We start from the raw sequence: 16021 nt of genomic DNA, 5'->3' as shown, positions 1-16021 counted from the left end.
TGTAGTAAACATAAAAAAGAAACAAGTCACGCAATAAGAAGTATTATTTATTTAGCAACACAATCTACCATTTTCAGGATAGTTCATTTGTACGTAAATGTTGCTGGGAACATTGCATAGGCCTACTTATAAAATAGCAAGCAAACAATTTTTTCGGATGTTTTGCTTGGGTCTTAAAACAAAAAAAAATACAATTCAATCATAAAGAACAAGTTTAAAAAGATCTCCCACCCAAACTACAGTTCACATTCAAGTGACGTTAACACTGTGACTCTCAAAAGAATGAATAAGAGAGGAAAGACATTTAAAATCATTCAAATGAGAAATTTATTCACTGGCTTGAATTCTAATTTAAAAGCATTTAAAGGTACACTTCACCTCTGGCTTGCTTAACTATTTGTTACTTCCTTTGCATGAACCAGAAAACATGCTCAGTTATAAATTATCAGAAGAACAAAAGTCCCTCATTAGATGAATAATGGCCATTTTGACCACAGAAATAACTGACTGTAAATAGCAGTTCACTACATGCTATGCACCGTATAGGTACAATCCTCATGCCAGAACTAGAATAAATAGCCTACGTTAAAACCTGAATGTTTGGATTCACGGTTTAATTCCCAAATAAGGCAGTAAACCCAAATGAAGCAGCTTTTCGTAAGAGGTTACAGTTTTCCACACGATGATTCACCATAAAAACCATCATGAACTTGATCTTGTCCTCTGATATGTGCAAGTGTGTGTGTGACTTGCACATATCAGAGAACGGTGTAACACTGACATCTAGTGACCGAATGGTCTACTTCATGTCGGTGCTACGTCGTTTAAGCTTCTCTGGGTTGTTGGAGGCCATTTGTGAGAAATCCCTGAAGATGTCATGGTAAGTATCGTCACCTGCAGTAAGAGATATGCAGATATAGAGAGAGAGAGAAATGATTAGCATTAAACAAATCCGATAAGAATAAGAATAACATCTGCACAGCAGTACATTTAATCCAATCATTTCATTGTAATGAAACAAAACCGTATTTTCTCAAGCAAGAACATGCATTAGACTGTACTTCACTCAATGATGAAAGACAGATAATCTGTGTGTAGCTGTTATGCATACAGTAGAGCGTACGGTAGCAGAGGTTTACCTGTAGCCTGCAGCGCAGAAGACACACACTGCAAGCAGTACAGTAGACACCTGGCCACCCATCTCAGGACATGCACATATATACACAGACACACAGCTAAAACAGTTTTGTATACAGAGATAGAGACACAGACACAAACTACAACTACACTGAACATGCACCAGACCATAAAAAAAAACACAGATGCAAAAGCCATAAGCACCAAAAGACAGCCGTTAACATCGGGCATTGTGTATTTGATTCAGAGTAACAAAAACCTATTAGATTTAGTTTTTGGTTATATTGATCATAGTATTTTGAGTAATGATCTCTATTTGACTGCATTAATGGTGAGTAAATTGTGAGGATCGATTGGTGGTGATGCTCCATTCAATGCCAAATGTTAAAGCTTATTCTGTGATATTGAAATAAATAGAAATACTAGTACTTGCAAGGCATAAATAGTGTTATAAGATTTTGGAAAAATAATAAGGTCCAAAAAAAAGAACAGAAGTTGTGCAGAATAGAAGACAGAGAGTAATGATAACATGCAATAGAGATGCATTTATAGTTAAAGGAAGCTGTCTATGAAGTTTATAAATGGTGGTGAACAGTGGTGAACATTCTAACAATGAACAGAATGAAAAACTGGTAGTACAACGAAAAATGAATTTATGTAAAACAGTATGTTTGGGGAATTATGGATTATTATAGAGAAGTAAAAGTAGTAGTGAGATAGAGTTTTTAATATAAGGTTGCCTTGCAAGGACTTCTATGACCTGCTGATGATTTAAAAAATGTCTCATTCCTATAAATCAAGTCCCAGAAGAACCGAAATATTGTAAAACGTACAGTTGTAAAGCAGACTGCTGCCCCTTGCAAAACCCAAAGGACTATAACAGAGTATCTTTTTTAAGGAAATGGTGGATGCTTTAAAAATGCTAAAATAGAACTTTGTGAAAGTTGTCTTTTTAAATCTAAGAGGTTTCAACATAAACCAGTTTACATTTGTGCGACTTGGAGTGCATTGAACTCATGTATTTGAAGTGTAACTGTATCGCTGAATGAAACTAGCCATGATGAAGATAGGATTTGTGTAAATACACACTGCCACACACTTGTGCAATAACATGATCTAACAGATGAGTCAATGTCAACCCTTTTTACACTGCTTGTTTAAATGTGGATGATATAAGACAACAAAGTACCAGAACATTAAATATACACATGCACGGTGCACTTCTATACACAATGCATTACAATAATTGTTTCAATAAGAGAGATTTATGACTACTTGTGTTCTCATGCTGTGCTACAATGCTGCTTTATATTTTGTTGTAACTGACTTTGGTTTAAAAGTTTCCAACAAAACCATTACTTTCAACTGACATATTCTGTTCACAATATTGTCTCGAGATGCAAACCAGTTATATTTTTTGTAAGGTATGTTTTTTAAAACAACTTAAATATCCCAATTTAACTAAGGCCTAGTCCTGGTTAAAGCTAATCCCTGTCCGGTAAACCGCCCCTCAATGTTTTAAAGTGCTATACCAAAGTGCACAAATCCATATACTGTCTTTTATTTCCTTCTCTAAAATCATCTAAATTCAAAGCCAGTTATTTCTGGCCACCTTGTGCTCGACCAGTTAGCTGGTTCTTGAGAGACTGAAAGGTTTTTTTTGTTTGTCCAATCACAGCCCCAGTCCCCCCACCATATCCCCGCCCCTCAGAATGACCTGATGGAGTGCCATCCATCTCCCGCATCTCCTTGTTCATCTTGGCTATCCGGAGTCTATAAAAAACACACAAGATGACTGGTTAATGACGTTATTCCCAGAAAGTACATCATCATATGTACTGTAAGGCAATTATTGTCCTCTGCCACTGTTATTTACCCAGCTAGACCATTTTGAAACACTGGTCCAGCACTTCCCGTTTCAGTTTTTTAACACTACACAAATGTTAGAACAAATTAAAATGGTTGTCCAATTTTTTTTCCCTAAATTCTTTAATATTTTTCTTTTGTGTTCAACAAACTAATTATAGAAATTTTTTTGTACTATGATAGTCAATGGTGCACCAAATCAGTTGGGATCTACTACAACAAAACTGACTGCTGGTAGTCGCAGTCACTGTTTCACACAAACTGTACACAAATGTACATGCCGTACTGAAAAGCTCACATCTCATATTGGGTGGGCTACCTTCTTACAAACATTGAAAGCCTGCTTTATATCTCGCTTTTTTTTTGTATATTCTGGAAGAATGTTCCATGTTATTGTAATGAAGTCTTCCCAACACAAAGGAAAAATAAACCATATTACTTCCAGACCAAGACAAAGCAAAGGTCTTCCAGTCAAAGCCATGATGGCACAATTTTCTATTATTTAATTTCTTATCGCAAACAATTTATATAACAACAAACTGGCTTTCCCATTTTAAAAACTGGCTTTGCGAGTTACACAACTGTATTATTCACTGTTATTTCTTTTATTTTAAAGGGATAATTCACCCAGAAATAAAAAATCTGACATTATTTACTCACATTCAACTTCATCAGAACAAAGAAATTTATATCGATTTTGGAAGAATGTTTATAACCAAAGTTCTTGGACCCCACTGACTACCACAGTAGACAAAATACTTTTGTTGAACAAAAAATAAGATGAAAAACCGATGACAGCAAACAGCTCCAGGGCACTTTAGATTAACATTGTCATTTTTCCTAGCATGGTAGTCGATGAGGTGCAAGAACTGTTCGGTTGCAAGCATTCGTCTAAATTTCTTTCGCTCTAGAAATGTTTACAGGTTTGGAACAACTTGAAGGTGAGGAATTAATGACAGATTTATCATTTTCGGGTGGACTATCCTTTTAAGACTTACTTATATACATAAAATAAAAGGCAATAAATAAACTGAAACGGGAAACTGAAGAAAATTGAAACAAAAAGTGCTTCTGGCACTCAATGTAAAAAGTGCATTAAAAAAATGCATGAATTTGTATGGTCACGTGATGCTTTCTTCCACACGGACTAAAAGGATTTAATATTTTTACACATTTCATTTTAGTGTTTATGTACATTTGGAAAATATCTAAATTTGAAAAATGCTTATGTGGTTGTAAAAAAATTGGTTTTTTGGCTTATGTGGCTTTTTCAAATGCATTTGAATGAATGTGAACCAAGCCATAGTCTCACCCATTGTATATCTTGCTGATAATTTTACCCATGAAGCATACAGTTTACACAATTTAAGTAAGTTAGTGTGCACAGGCTTTGGATGGGAAATAAATTCAGACGCTAGGCTGCAAAAATAGCAGTAGATCTTAACTGAATTTGACAATGTTTGCAAGGTTTAAGCACTTAAATCTTTGATAGTTTTTTGAGAGACTCCAGTTAACAAGCCAGTAAATAAAAAAGTAAATAAATACAAAATCTGATCCGTGACTACTTACAGAGTGACGATGTCGGCATTGGCGTTGTCTATGGCTATGCCGATTGGGTCTTTTCCTTCATTATCTTTTGCGTTGTAGTCTGCTGCTCTCTTCAGAAACAGACACACCAGCCTATAACAAACCAACAACACATGCACGTTAGATCATAGAAAAGTGTTTGGTGGCACGTTGTTAGTAATAAGTCTAAGTGTGTATTACCCTGTATGTCCCAGTATGGTAGCATGGTGTAGTGGTCCTTTCCCATTGGAGTCCACCTGGTTAACATGAGCTCCGTTCTGCAGGAGAAACTCACAGGCTGCCAAGGAGTTCTGTAGAGATAAACACACAACCAAACCCAACACAATTCAAATCCAACATAACTGGCTGTAATACGGTTCTTCTTTTCAATTGAATTTTTTTAAAGGTTTTCCCAGCTTTCCGTGGTTGGTAAGATTAACTGCATTAGGAAAACTGTTTGGTTAATGGGGCAATCTATAACAAGCCTAATTGAAAAACACACACACACACACACACACACACACACACACACACACACACACACACACACACACACACACACACACACACACACACACACACACACACACACACACACACACACACACACACACACACAGGCACACTTACAGCCAGAGCGGCTTGTATTAGTGGAGTTTTGCTGTCTTCTGCCACGTTGACCCAGTTGACGTCGGCGCCGTGCGCTAGAGCGTCTGCCATGAGTGGGAAATGTTGCATAGCCGCAGATCGATACAGCAAAGCCCCGGGATGAAGACCACTGAGATCATCCTCTTCATCATTCTCTGCGGAGAGAGAGTAAGCAAACGTTTGTAATTCTATGCAGAATGTGAGACATTCTGAAGTAGAGAATTGATCATTTACTGCAACCGTTTTTTAGTGATCATATTTACGTATGTGTGTTTCTAACCTTTATGAGAGCTGGAAACGTTCTTCATTATTTCACTTGGGGTCAAGCCTACAAGAAAAAACACAAATAACAGTCAACTATTGAGATCAGTGGAAAATATAACAGACACTCATTCAGAAATCATTCATGGTTTCTGTTTACTACTCTATTTACTTTTATTAAACTATTGTTAAGTTCCAGTTCTCAAACTTGATGGGCTGAGAAGTGTAACAAGAGTGTTGATATTTAGTCAAACAGCACTTTGACGTTTTCCTGTTCTGCATCAGTATGTCCGAAGCGTTCCAAACCGGCTATCAGTCAGCTGTAATGTATAGCAACAGTTTATTACTATTCTTCTGGGCATCTATTTTTGTTCAGTGGAGCAAAGCAGTCATAAGAAACAGGAACTATTCTTAAATATTTACTGACTTTTTTAACCGGGTTAAAAAGGACAGACTAGCTATGCTGCCGTTGGAAGCATTGATGGAACATATCCTCTAACCCATAAAACAGTACTATGCATTCACCATAACGCATTGTGGGGTTTAATCTGCATGATCATTGCGGATTACTGTAGTTCAACTGGTAAAACATTACGCTACAGCAAGATATATCAAAGAGAATAAATATACCGATAAAATGCATTGCTTATTTAAAGCATGAACGTCATTGCAAAAGCATGTTGATAAAATGGTGGGTAGGGTCCCATCTAAAACGTTCACACATTGTAATCTTTATATGACAGCTAGAGGGTAATGTTGCTGAAGTAACGTCTGGATTTAGTAACATTAAAAGTATATAGTAACATTAAAATATTAATGTTACTGATGATTTAGTCGGATTAAAACATTACAAGTATCTGCTAACATCAAAAGTGCACCACTCCGTAAATTATTTCCGGGTTGAAGTGGGAATTCAGAGAGAACGTGATGGCAGCATAAACTGCCTGAAGACTCCATTTTTAAGGATAGTGTTTATGGAGTTTTTAGGGTAAATGGGTCTGTGTACCTGTAAGTCTTGGCAGAGTGGCTCGAGTGGGTTTGGGTTTGAGAGCGGGACGTGCGATCTGTCTGTCTTCCGTGGCTGGTCGATTACGTCGTGCACTTGAACGTCGCAGGAGCGGACCTCTACCAGTCTCCGGGAGCTTGTGGATGAATTTCTTCTCCACATACTTTGAGCGAATCCATGATTCCTTATCTTGTCTGAGAGAAGATCGATTGGGTTAAATAGAGAGAACCACCATTAATGTTGCCAATTATAAAAAGAAAATCTAAATGATGTTGTGAGCACTTGTATATATTTGTTCATAAAACAGCCATGCAAAGGCTTGAAAGAAACTCAAAATGTGCATGTCAATACAGAGCACCAACCTTGGACTAGAGGGGTGGGGCTTCTTGATGGTGATCTCATCTATACGCGCCTCATAGATCTTGTTTATAGCTGTGTTTCCTAACTCACACATGAGCTGAAGACAGAAAGTAATGAAGAAACAAAAGATGAGAGGCCAAGAGAAGAGATTAAACAAATCATAAAGAGAAAAAATCCATATGATTGAGAAATATATGAAAATGTGTGTGTATTCTTACTTTGATGAGCTCAGGTTCCCAGGAGTCCAGCGTGAGGGATCGTACCTTTGAAAAGTGGACACCTAAACTCCTTTAAACACAAAACCTACATTTTAGGTGCACATTCACGAGATACAATATAATGTGTGTGTGTGTGTATTACCTGTGTATACCAGAGCAGGTGATGCACAGTGTGATGCCCAGATTAATAGAGGCCCAGTCGGGTCCAGGTTCCCCGCAGTCACAGCACTGCCTGTTCCCCAGAATGGCCTGCACCTCTTCCAAGGCCTCTCGACCAGAAGTTTCTGACTCCCCTCCATTTCCACTCAAACGGACATTTCCCCCGGACACTGAACTACATCGATCTCTCTGAGAAACACATAAATGTTCATTTAAAAAAATAAAAAAATTGTATAAACGTTGACTATAAGCAAAAATCAACTAGCATACTAGCACCCTATTACATACAGCAGTAATAAATTAAAACACAAAATAACGTCTACTGATAATTTCAAAAAATGGAAAAAATATTGTGTAGGTGACGTTGGATAGGTGATAGAAGACATCAGGAAGCTCAATATGCAAACAACTGAACATAATGGAAAGTCCCCAATAAAACAAAAACAAACATGTGAATGTGTGTATGCTTTACAGGGCTTAGAGTGTCATCTCTTCTCTCTTGGAAAGCTGAGGCTATGCTGTTTTGAACAGCGTTGATCCAGCCTTGGTGCTGGCGCTCTGAATCAGCCTGTAGCAAGCAGCTCCTATGGACAAGCACACATACACATTGCCATTTCGAGTTTTGGTAGGTTATGTAAATACAGAATAACATGTTCAAAATGTCTACATTAGTATATACAAAAACCAAACAAACAAACTATTGCACTAATATGCATTACATTTTAAAACACCAGCCACACACACACAGACTCACTTAGATGGAGAGACGACCTCAAAGCAGAAACGTCTTTCTTGTTCGGTGCAGTGCTTTACTGTGCATAAACGCAAATCCTCCACAACAACAGTGGGCTGCTCCTGTATGCAGAAAAGGTTTAAGTAAAACAATAAGTGGCTTGCGAATGTGGTGCATGTTTATGAGGTTACAGAAAAGAACATGCAAGAACTGTGGTTTGTGTAGGTATATATTTGTCTCCATGTACAGTAACCAGAAGAAAATGTTTTGTTCAAAGGTTGCTCTTCCATTAGATGAGGAGACTTAATAGAGGTTTTGTATAAATACCGTCTCTGCTAGATCTCTTTTCATTTAGCAGAAACAGTCCAAAGCAACTTTCAAATGAGACAGCGAAAATGATAAATGCTGATGCGCTCACTTCTTTTAAATTTAGGTCTCAAGTTTTGTAAATACCTTAGTGGAAAAATAATAGACACAGATCAGGCATAATTAACCAAATTATCTATAAAATTAAACGCTATCCATAAAAATATCCCCAAAAGAAAGATTTGTTTTTAGAAGAAATTGAGTTTTCTTTTCTTAGAATCGAATGCGAGTTGAAACATTGTTGGGATCTTCTAGAATGCTAAAACAACACAGAATCTCAGGAAAAGAATTGAGACTCAATTGGCTCTCCAATTGATTCAGTTGTTGTCTAGGATAGACCGTTGAGATATTTTTTATTTCCTGTGGTTATGTTTGTGTTAAATAGGTAATATTTTTTGTTGTTAGTTGTTAATGATGAATGATGCCAACTTCTTGTTGGAAGTTCATACTTACATTATGTTTCTTTTGGTAAACCAACTGGTTTTTTTGAATGGAAAACCAACGCCTGCAACATAAACATAGACGCACGTTTCATCGCCATGTGACGTATAAATAATGCATTTATGCATACTTATGATTCACCTTCGATACCACAGAAATTCTACCCAAGTGTTGTGAGAAAATAGGTGAAAGTGCAAATTCGTTCTCATAGACAAAATATAAAGGTATGACAAATAGATAAAAATATAAATAAAATTAAAGCAAATAACTGAAACTGTGCCAAAAGTAAAATAATTACTAATGTATAAAGAATTTCAACAAGCCACAACAGTACATCTACTGAATTAAAAGAACATACATATTTCTAAAGGGACTAATAAACAGTAAAATAGTATGTTGTCTGACCTTAAACATTATTAAACTGCTGAGGAAATATGTACCTGCTCCATGTTTTGAAAGCATTGCTGGCTCTCTTGTACAGGTAACCTTCCATTACGATGCCATTGGGTGCATCTGGGCTGAAGTCCATAATGGAGTCATCATACGTCACGTCCTAAGGATGGCGATACAAATAAATCTTCCTTTACAAGTGTCTTTGTATATATTATGTGTACAAATACAAAAGTCGGTTTGTGACAACCTTTTTCTTGACAGCAGCATGTCTTTGCTCCATGTCTCTTTTCTCTCTTGCAGAATTCAGGACCAGTTGAGTGTACTGAGGGGTAAAAAAGACATTTCATATTTTATGTATTTTTTAAACAGAATGTATTATGACATTTGAATAACGTTTTAATATTCAAAACAGACTCAAAGAAATTTAGGACTTGTCAGACCAGACAGAAAATCCTGAAAAGCTAGAACTCTTGGAGACTGAGGTTAGGATCATCTCCAGCTATGTGCTGTGACATGCATTTAGATAGATCTTGAGCTTGGTTGTATATCATACATTTATAAACACACGGCTTAGCCATAATCACCACTTTTGAACATAGTTATTAAGCGTCTCATCCAATCATGAGCTATGACATGCATTATAATTGCAGTCTATTGAGGGTGGTGCCAATTTTCGGAACACAGTCAGAACACATGGCAAAGTACACGTCACTCCAGGTTTAACTGAATGAGAAAGGATGTAGGACATGCTGGGGGTTGGTTAACTGCCTGACCTATATGGAGAGAAGGCCATGAAGGTAACCTCTATGTCCACCTTCACTTGTTATTCTAACTTTCCTGTTCTCTCTCATGCTTTGTTTGAGTCTGTCATGTGATTCCATCGAAACACATTTCCCTGTTTCCTTGCTTTTGTTACTACTTTTTAAAACACCCCTTAAATGGTTTAAAAACAATTCCATTTTCTCTTTTTTTAATACTGTGAAGCCAAATAATTCTTAAAAAACCCCACTGCTACAGACTCTTGACATCTCTTGACATTTGTCTTGCTTAGCGTTTCACCATTTCCTGTGCTTACAGGAAGTTATGAGCAGCTTTTGTGGTTTTCGCAGGCCAGTAGAAGGTGAGTAAGTTTCCTGTCTAAAACGTCTGCATTACAACTTCATGTTCAACAGCATAGTTGAGTAACTACTTAAAACATTTTTTTTTATTAAACAGACTACCATGCACAATAACTGTACGTTGAGAAGTAAATTATCCATATACTTAATGATCAAAGACAAGTTGTGTTTCGCTTGAATTTTTACTGTTTCTTTATGAAGTTTAACATGCTGAATACGAAAATATTTTTGTATCATCGACAATACTCACAAAATATATATATATGTTTTTTTTACACATTGCAGTATTAATACTTGTACGCAGAAATGACAAGGTACTGGCATAACATTGAGCTCAAAACAACACTTTAACATAACAGTTACTAAAAAGGAGTCGTCCGAAACTTCAGAAGTTTACATTTGATCGTTTTAGTTTTTTATGACTAACACGGTCCTCACGAACCACCTTGCATGTGCTTACAGAAATATCTATGATTTTCTGACTGTGACAATTGGAAAATATTTTTTTTTAAATGTCAAAATGTGTACAGTTTTTGTTTATTTGCAATATACCGAAACATCTTAATAAATGATATAAGTTAAGAATTTACTTGAGCTAAATATACAGTACAACATTGTCTATAATTATCATCACAGAATTGTATAAAAACTTAATTTGTTGCAGTGTGTAATTGATAAGTTGCATGAAGAGATATTGCACTATTGGAATTAAAATGCAGCAGTGTTTGTTTGTATTAGTAAAAGCGTTACGTTTTGCTCTAGCATTTTACTGTTCTGTTTTTTTGAAAGTGTGTGCCAAAACATGCACAAGCCAGCGTGTGATGCGTACTGTTTCCTGTTGTTGCTGTCTCTGGCAAACAACTTCCTGTCATGATGTGCCATCATGTGATCCCTCAATATGCCATATTCATATCCCTCTCGTTAGACCCTGTTGTTAAATTCAACCTTTCCACTATTTTTACGTGACTACATGTCAATTTCCTCTTCCAAACAACTCTTAGTGGCTTCGTCTATCAACCAGCTTGATACACTTTTACTTTCCATTCTGGTGGCTTGTGTATGTAGACAGATCACCTCTCACCTCATCCTTCAACTGCTTGCGATAGTTTTCCAGTTCTGTGAGTGATTGGTAACCCTGCTGGAAGAACAGAGCCTGGGCCTCCATAAGAGAAAGCATCTGACAAACCACACACACACACACACATGAAAGACAACAAAGAAAAGTGACTGTTTATTTCCATTTAGTCTACATGATTATCATAGAGCTTCATATTTTAATGACACATACCGCCATAAGAATTTCGGTCTTCTTCCTTGACTCTATGACATTAATCTAGATGGTAAAAAGGAACAATAAATGACAGGTAGCATTGCTTTTATATTGTATATAACTTATGCGTGTAAATAAAAGAGTCTGTAAATGGATGTATACAGTATGTTTACCTGTAACACATAGTCCAGTGCTCCTGATCTGTATGCTCTCCTTGCGTTCAACAGGTTACTGCTGGCATCTTCCACCTCGTGCTGTTTTCCCCTTGGTGCCTGAGCGTTCCTGCCCACTGCTGCCTCCATGTTTTCACTGTTGCGCTCAAATTCCTTGCGCACATCCTTAAAACGTTTCACATCGCTTAGAGGAGGGTTGAGAAAGACATCGAGAGATTATAAAAATGAAATTTCTATTTTCATCCATTTATTCATTTACTGACTGAACTCCACTTACTCTTTCACAAAATTCTGCAGTTTTAACTTCACAGACTTCTGTGTGGTTTCAATCACATCCTGGTGGGAGAGACAGAATTCACAGTGGGAGGCAAGCCGAAAGTAAAAGAAGAGGAATACATACGCACAGACTGTTGGCATTTAGGTTGATATGAGTAACAGTAAAAAGTAAGACTTACCTCTTGAGCACTAAGGATGTCTGACAGTTTTTTGGAAAACTTGTCTAAACACTCCTAAAAGAATGAAACCTGCATTAAAGCTTCTGTTGAGAGCAAAACTCTTGGTGAGGTGGCTAACCCATATGGGTTTTTGTGTATGCGATTCTATTTTGAAATCAATTACAGTTGACTGTGAAGACACTTACCCCTATAGTGCTGTCCTCAGAACAGTGATGTCCTAGCTCTTTCAGGCCATTTACAAAGCTTTTACTGTTCTGGCAATACACTCGACCCGTCTCCAGCATAGTGTGGCACTGTTTCACCAACTACACAAACACACAGACTTTTAAAGTAAGTCATAATAAATCATATAACTCCAAAACATACATTTAATTTTGTAGGAGCTAAAAACAACTAGTACAACTATAGAAAAGAATGGAATGAGCTCTGTGGTCTGAAACAAGCTGGTCTAATTTATGCAAGGGAAATTGGTGCTTGTGGTAAACAGCTTTTCAATTGGCAATTCCTCTTTTTAGTTCCTCTTAGGATTACACTGTATCTTTTCACCAAATTCATAAAAGATATGGCCGGAGAGAGGAACAGTAACAACAACTTAGACGCAATTGAGGAATTGAGCCTTTCAATTTGTATGCAATAACCTTACCTGCAGCAACTGTATTTCAAATGTTATTGTATGGTGTTGGTGTAGGTGTAGGTACAGTATGAGGGTCTTCTCTGTTGTGATTAAAAACAAGAAGCAGCATATAATTATGTGTCTCTCAGCATCTCCGGGTCTCACCTTTTCAAGTCTCGACTCCAATTCATTAACATTAGCCTCCACCTTGTCAATGTCTGCCCTGTTAAAACATGAAAACATATGCAAGAGAATAAACGGATTAAAAGGCCTACTCATTTTAACTCAAGCTGTTTAACAACAAATCAGTATTTTTCTTTGCACAAAACATTAACTTCGTGTTTCAACTTCAAGATCTAAAACATAGGTACAACACACTTGACTACTCGGGAAAAGGGGATGGCAATTCGTTTTACACATGTATGTTTTATATACAACAGGACTAATAATGCATGTTTCAGTGAGTCATCGTCTTCTTATCCGTTTTGTTTCTCACAGCGAACACGGAATAACAGCTTGTGGTTACAAACTGCAAAAGCACAAATGCTTCTATTCTTTCTAACTTTCTAAACAACGCCTCCTCTTATTAACAAAGAACAGGTGACCGAAAGGCATGACATCACTTGAAAAATATTAAATACAAGGGCTAGTCCCTTTGAAGATACTATGCAGGGTTTTTTTACCATGCATCTAAGGATTGTGCACTGTGTGCTTGGATGTGGGTTTAAAAAGGAACATATAAACGTTAGTACAAAAATGTGCACGTCTGAAAGAAAACTTTGCGCAGCAATTCACCCCGAAACACACTTCCTGTCTCCTGTTTATCATCTTAGTATCTCTCGCTCACTTCCTGCACCCCCACCACCATCCAGCTGTTACTTAGCAACCGGAGGCAGCTTTGGTCTGAAGTAGACTACTGTAGGCCTCAACAGGCTCTAATGCATCTTGCTTGTGAACTTTCCTTATCGGTTGCTTTCTCTATCTGAAGATCAAAAAGGACCTTACATTCTGTACATATGGACTAGATCAATACCACATGTCTTGTACTTTGTGAGTTTTTATCTATGTGACCTAAACTGCCAACTCACTAAACAAGACAAAGCACATGTCTTACTTTCCATTACACTTGCCCACAAGTTGGCCTAAGTAGAGCCAAAAACCAAAAAAGACATTGATGACATGAAAGCGAGAAAACTAAAAAAAAGTAACAGTATGGAATTATTCCTCTGTGTGAAAAATCTAAGACAGCTTCCATTCATTCCTTCTTTAGGACTCAAGCAGATTCTTTCCAGTGCCGAGGTATGTAACACACTAACAGTTGAAACGGCATTTTACGCTGTTAAGCGACGTTAACCGCACCCGTACAGTGACTATTGGGACTTTTGTGTTACGTTATTTGGTGGATTATGTATTAATAATGGACATGGTAATAATGAACTTACCTGAATCTCGGGGAATCTTTCAGACATTCTTCAAAGTCGAGTTTAACAGTCATTTTGGAAGAATCCGAAACTCTTTTAATTCCTTACCGGTGGACCTAGATAGATATAATACAACTCTTCTTTCAGCTTTGTATATCCAATGCTTAGAAATGAACGGTGTGAACTGTGAACAGCACCAGGACTCAGGAGTCATTCAGAAACAATGAATTGCAACAGTATCCATTGGATGGTTTCGGTATAAACATCAGTTTGGATGTTGATTTGTGAAAGCAAAGAGCATCCTTTAAAAAGTACAAATCAATTTGATGTTTTTTTCAGGAAATTCACTGCGTTCTCAACATAACTCGAAAGAAATTATATAAATATAAACTAAAAATGATTCATACAATTTTATATCAAAGATCGAATGAAAAATACATTTAAATAACCATACCAACAAATACGGCCTCAACTCTTCCTTAAATCTTAAAAGCGCGCTTTTATCATATGTCCCATTTCTCGGTTTATTCCGTTTGTCAGTCCAGAGATTCACGGGTTTGTCGATGTTCGTTTCAACTCATCAAACACCATGTCCTTGCATATCTCCCTTGAGGGACTGAAACTTTTCACACTTCGCAGATGAACACTTTTCCGCCCTTGCATTTGCAGTTGGTCCGCCTCCTTTGCGCGCACTTTACTTCCGGGTTTGGTTTGACGCGCTATAATCAGCCATGTCTGTATTTCTTGTGTTACAGGCAGTTTTATGTTTAGCAGATCGGCGGTTAGATCTTTGCTTCTTGTAGTACAAGATCAGTCCACTGTCATTTCTCCGTCCACATCCCAGTTTCCCTTGAAACGTTTAGGGAGTGTTCTCCGCGTTTTCCAACATCTGTCATTCGTCGTTAGATCTGCTAATGTATTGTGCTTGGGTAGACCTGGTTTAACCTGTTGTTCATAAAAGCTCCACCTGTCAGCTGTAAGAAATCACATGCCAAAGCCAAACAGAATTGTAACCTTAAAGCCACCATGCTATCAAACAGAAAAGTGTTTTACACAGGGTTGCAGTGATTATTATAAACGACTTATTCGTTATGCACACCATTATCTTTTTCAATTCATTTGCACTTGTAATCTTTCATCAAAAACGTTAAGCTACTCTCCCTCTTTTCACCACATGACGTCAGCAACAATAAAGAGGTATGACTATATTCTGACTGTCCAATGGACAGGCAATTTAGCCCTCCCCTCCAGGCTCAATTTACAACAAACCAATCAAAAAGGGCCAATCTAATCATTATTATTTTATACATTTTTTATTAATATAAATGTCTGAAAATAACAATATTATACAGATCAGACAAAATACCATACACAGAGAAATACAATCTATTTCTCCTCTTTCCTATGGACAAATTCTAAATACACAAAAAAACGAAAAATAAAAAACGAAAAGAGCGTCCATAAAAACACTGTATGGTAAAAAACAGGCGGGATATTAAGTTGAAAAAAGTCTGCATACATTTTAACAACTTGACATTTGTTTGGTTGTTAACCATAGAGATTTTTCTAAATACCCCAATTCTAACAAACAAAATTGCAGTTAAGTGCAGATTTTACAAACTTTCGTTTATGTATATTAATATAATATAATATTTGCCATGTAAAATATAGAAATTCACCACACAATCAAACATTTTACATTCATTAGTATATAGAACATATGACATCTTTAAGAGATAACATATAAGCAATATTTTTATGGGCAAATACAAAGTAGCTAACATCAGACCAAAATGTAAGAGTTACAGGACAGTTAT

The 16021-nt window shown here is 36.9% G+C and overlaps 1 protein-coding gene across 2 annotated transcripts; it reads right to left on the bottom strand.

Annotated features, from left to right (window-relative positions):
- Positions 1–29: 29 nt before the first annotated feature.
- acap1 (ArfGAP with coiled-coil, ankyrin repeat and PH domains 1) lies at positions 30–14940 on the bottom strand. 2 transcript variants are annotated; one of them, XM_079464603.1, is made up of 24 exons: positions 14659–14940; positions 14226–14320; positions 12949–13006; positions 12356–12475; positions 12171–12224; positions 11993–12051; positions 11716–11899; positions 11561–11605; positions 11354–11449; positions 9402–9476; positions 9202–9314; positions 8774–8825; positions 7976–8076; positions 7694–7805; positions 7205–7410; positions 7063–7132; positions 6847–6941; positions 6485–6678; positions 5498–5545; positions 5200–5372; positions 4771–4880; positions 4573–4683; positions 2855–2910; positions 30–894 (listed from the first exon to the last, which is right to left on the bottom strand). In XM_079464603.1, the coding sequence occupies exons 2-24, from the start codon at positions 14276–14278 to the stop codon at positions 800–802; spliced, it is 2280 nt and encodes a 759-aa protein (XP_079320729.1). In that variant the 5' UTR covers positions 14279–14320; positions 14659–14940; the 3' UTR covers positions 30–799. The 2 variants fall into 2 exon arrangements, with proteins under 2 accessions (XP_079320729.1, XP_079320728.1); XM_079464602.1 differs by having other exon boundaries at positions 14226–14506; positions 14659–14893.
- Between the last annotated feature and the right edge of the window lie 1081 nt (positions 14941–16021).

This window comes from Barbatula barbatula (assembly GCF_947034865.1).
Source record: "Barbatula barbatula genome assembly, chromosome: 1".
Taxonomy (NCBI): Eukaryota; Metazoa; Chordata; class Actinopteri; order Cypriniformes; family Nemacheilidae; genus Barbatula; species Barbatula barbatula.
The sequence above is the reverse complement of the archived record's forward strand: the minus strand, read 5'-3'. Positions and strand labels throughout refer to the sequence as shown.

Excerpts from the sequence above, each read along its gene's own strand:
- acap1 (XM_079464603.1), bottom strand. The coding sequence starts at position 14,278 with ATGACTGTTAAACTCGACTTTGAAGAATGTCTGAAAGATTCCCCGAGA. Across the intron at positions 8,826-9,201 it reads GCTTTCAAAACATGGAGCAG|GCGTTGGTTTTCCATTCAAA; the intron begins GTACATATTTCC and ends TTTATGTTGCAG. Across the intron at positions 4,684-4,770 it reads ACCATACTGGGACATACAGG|GCTGGTGTGTCTGTTTCTGA; the intron begins GTAATACACACT and ends GGTTTGTTATAG.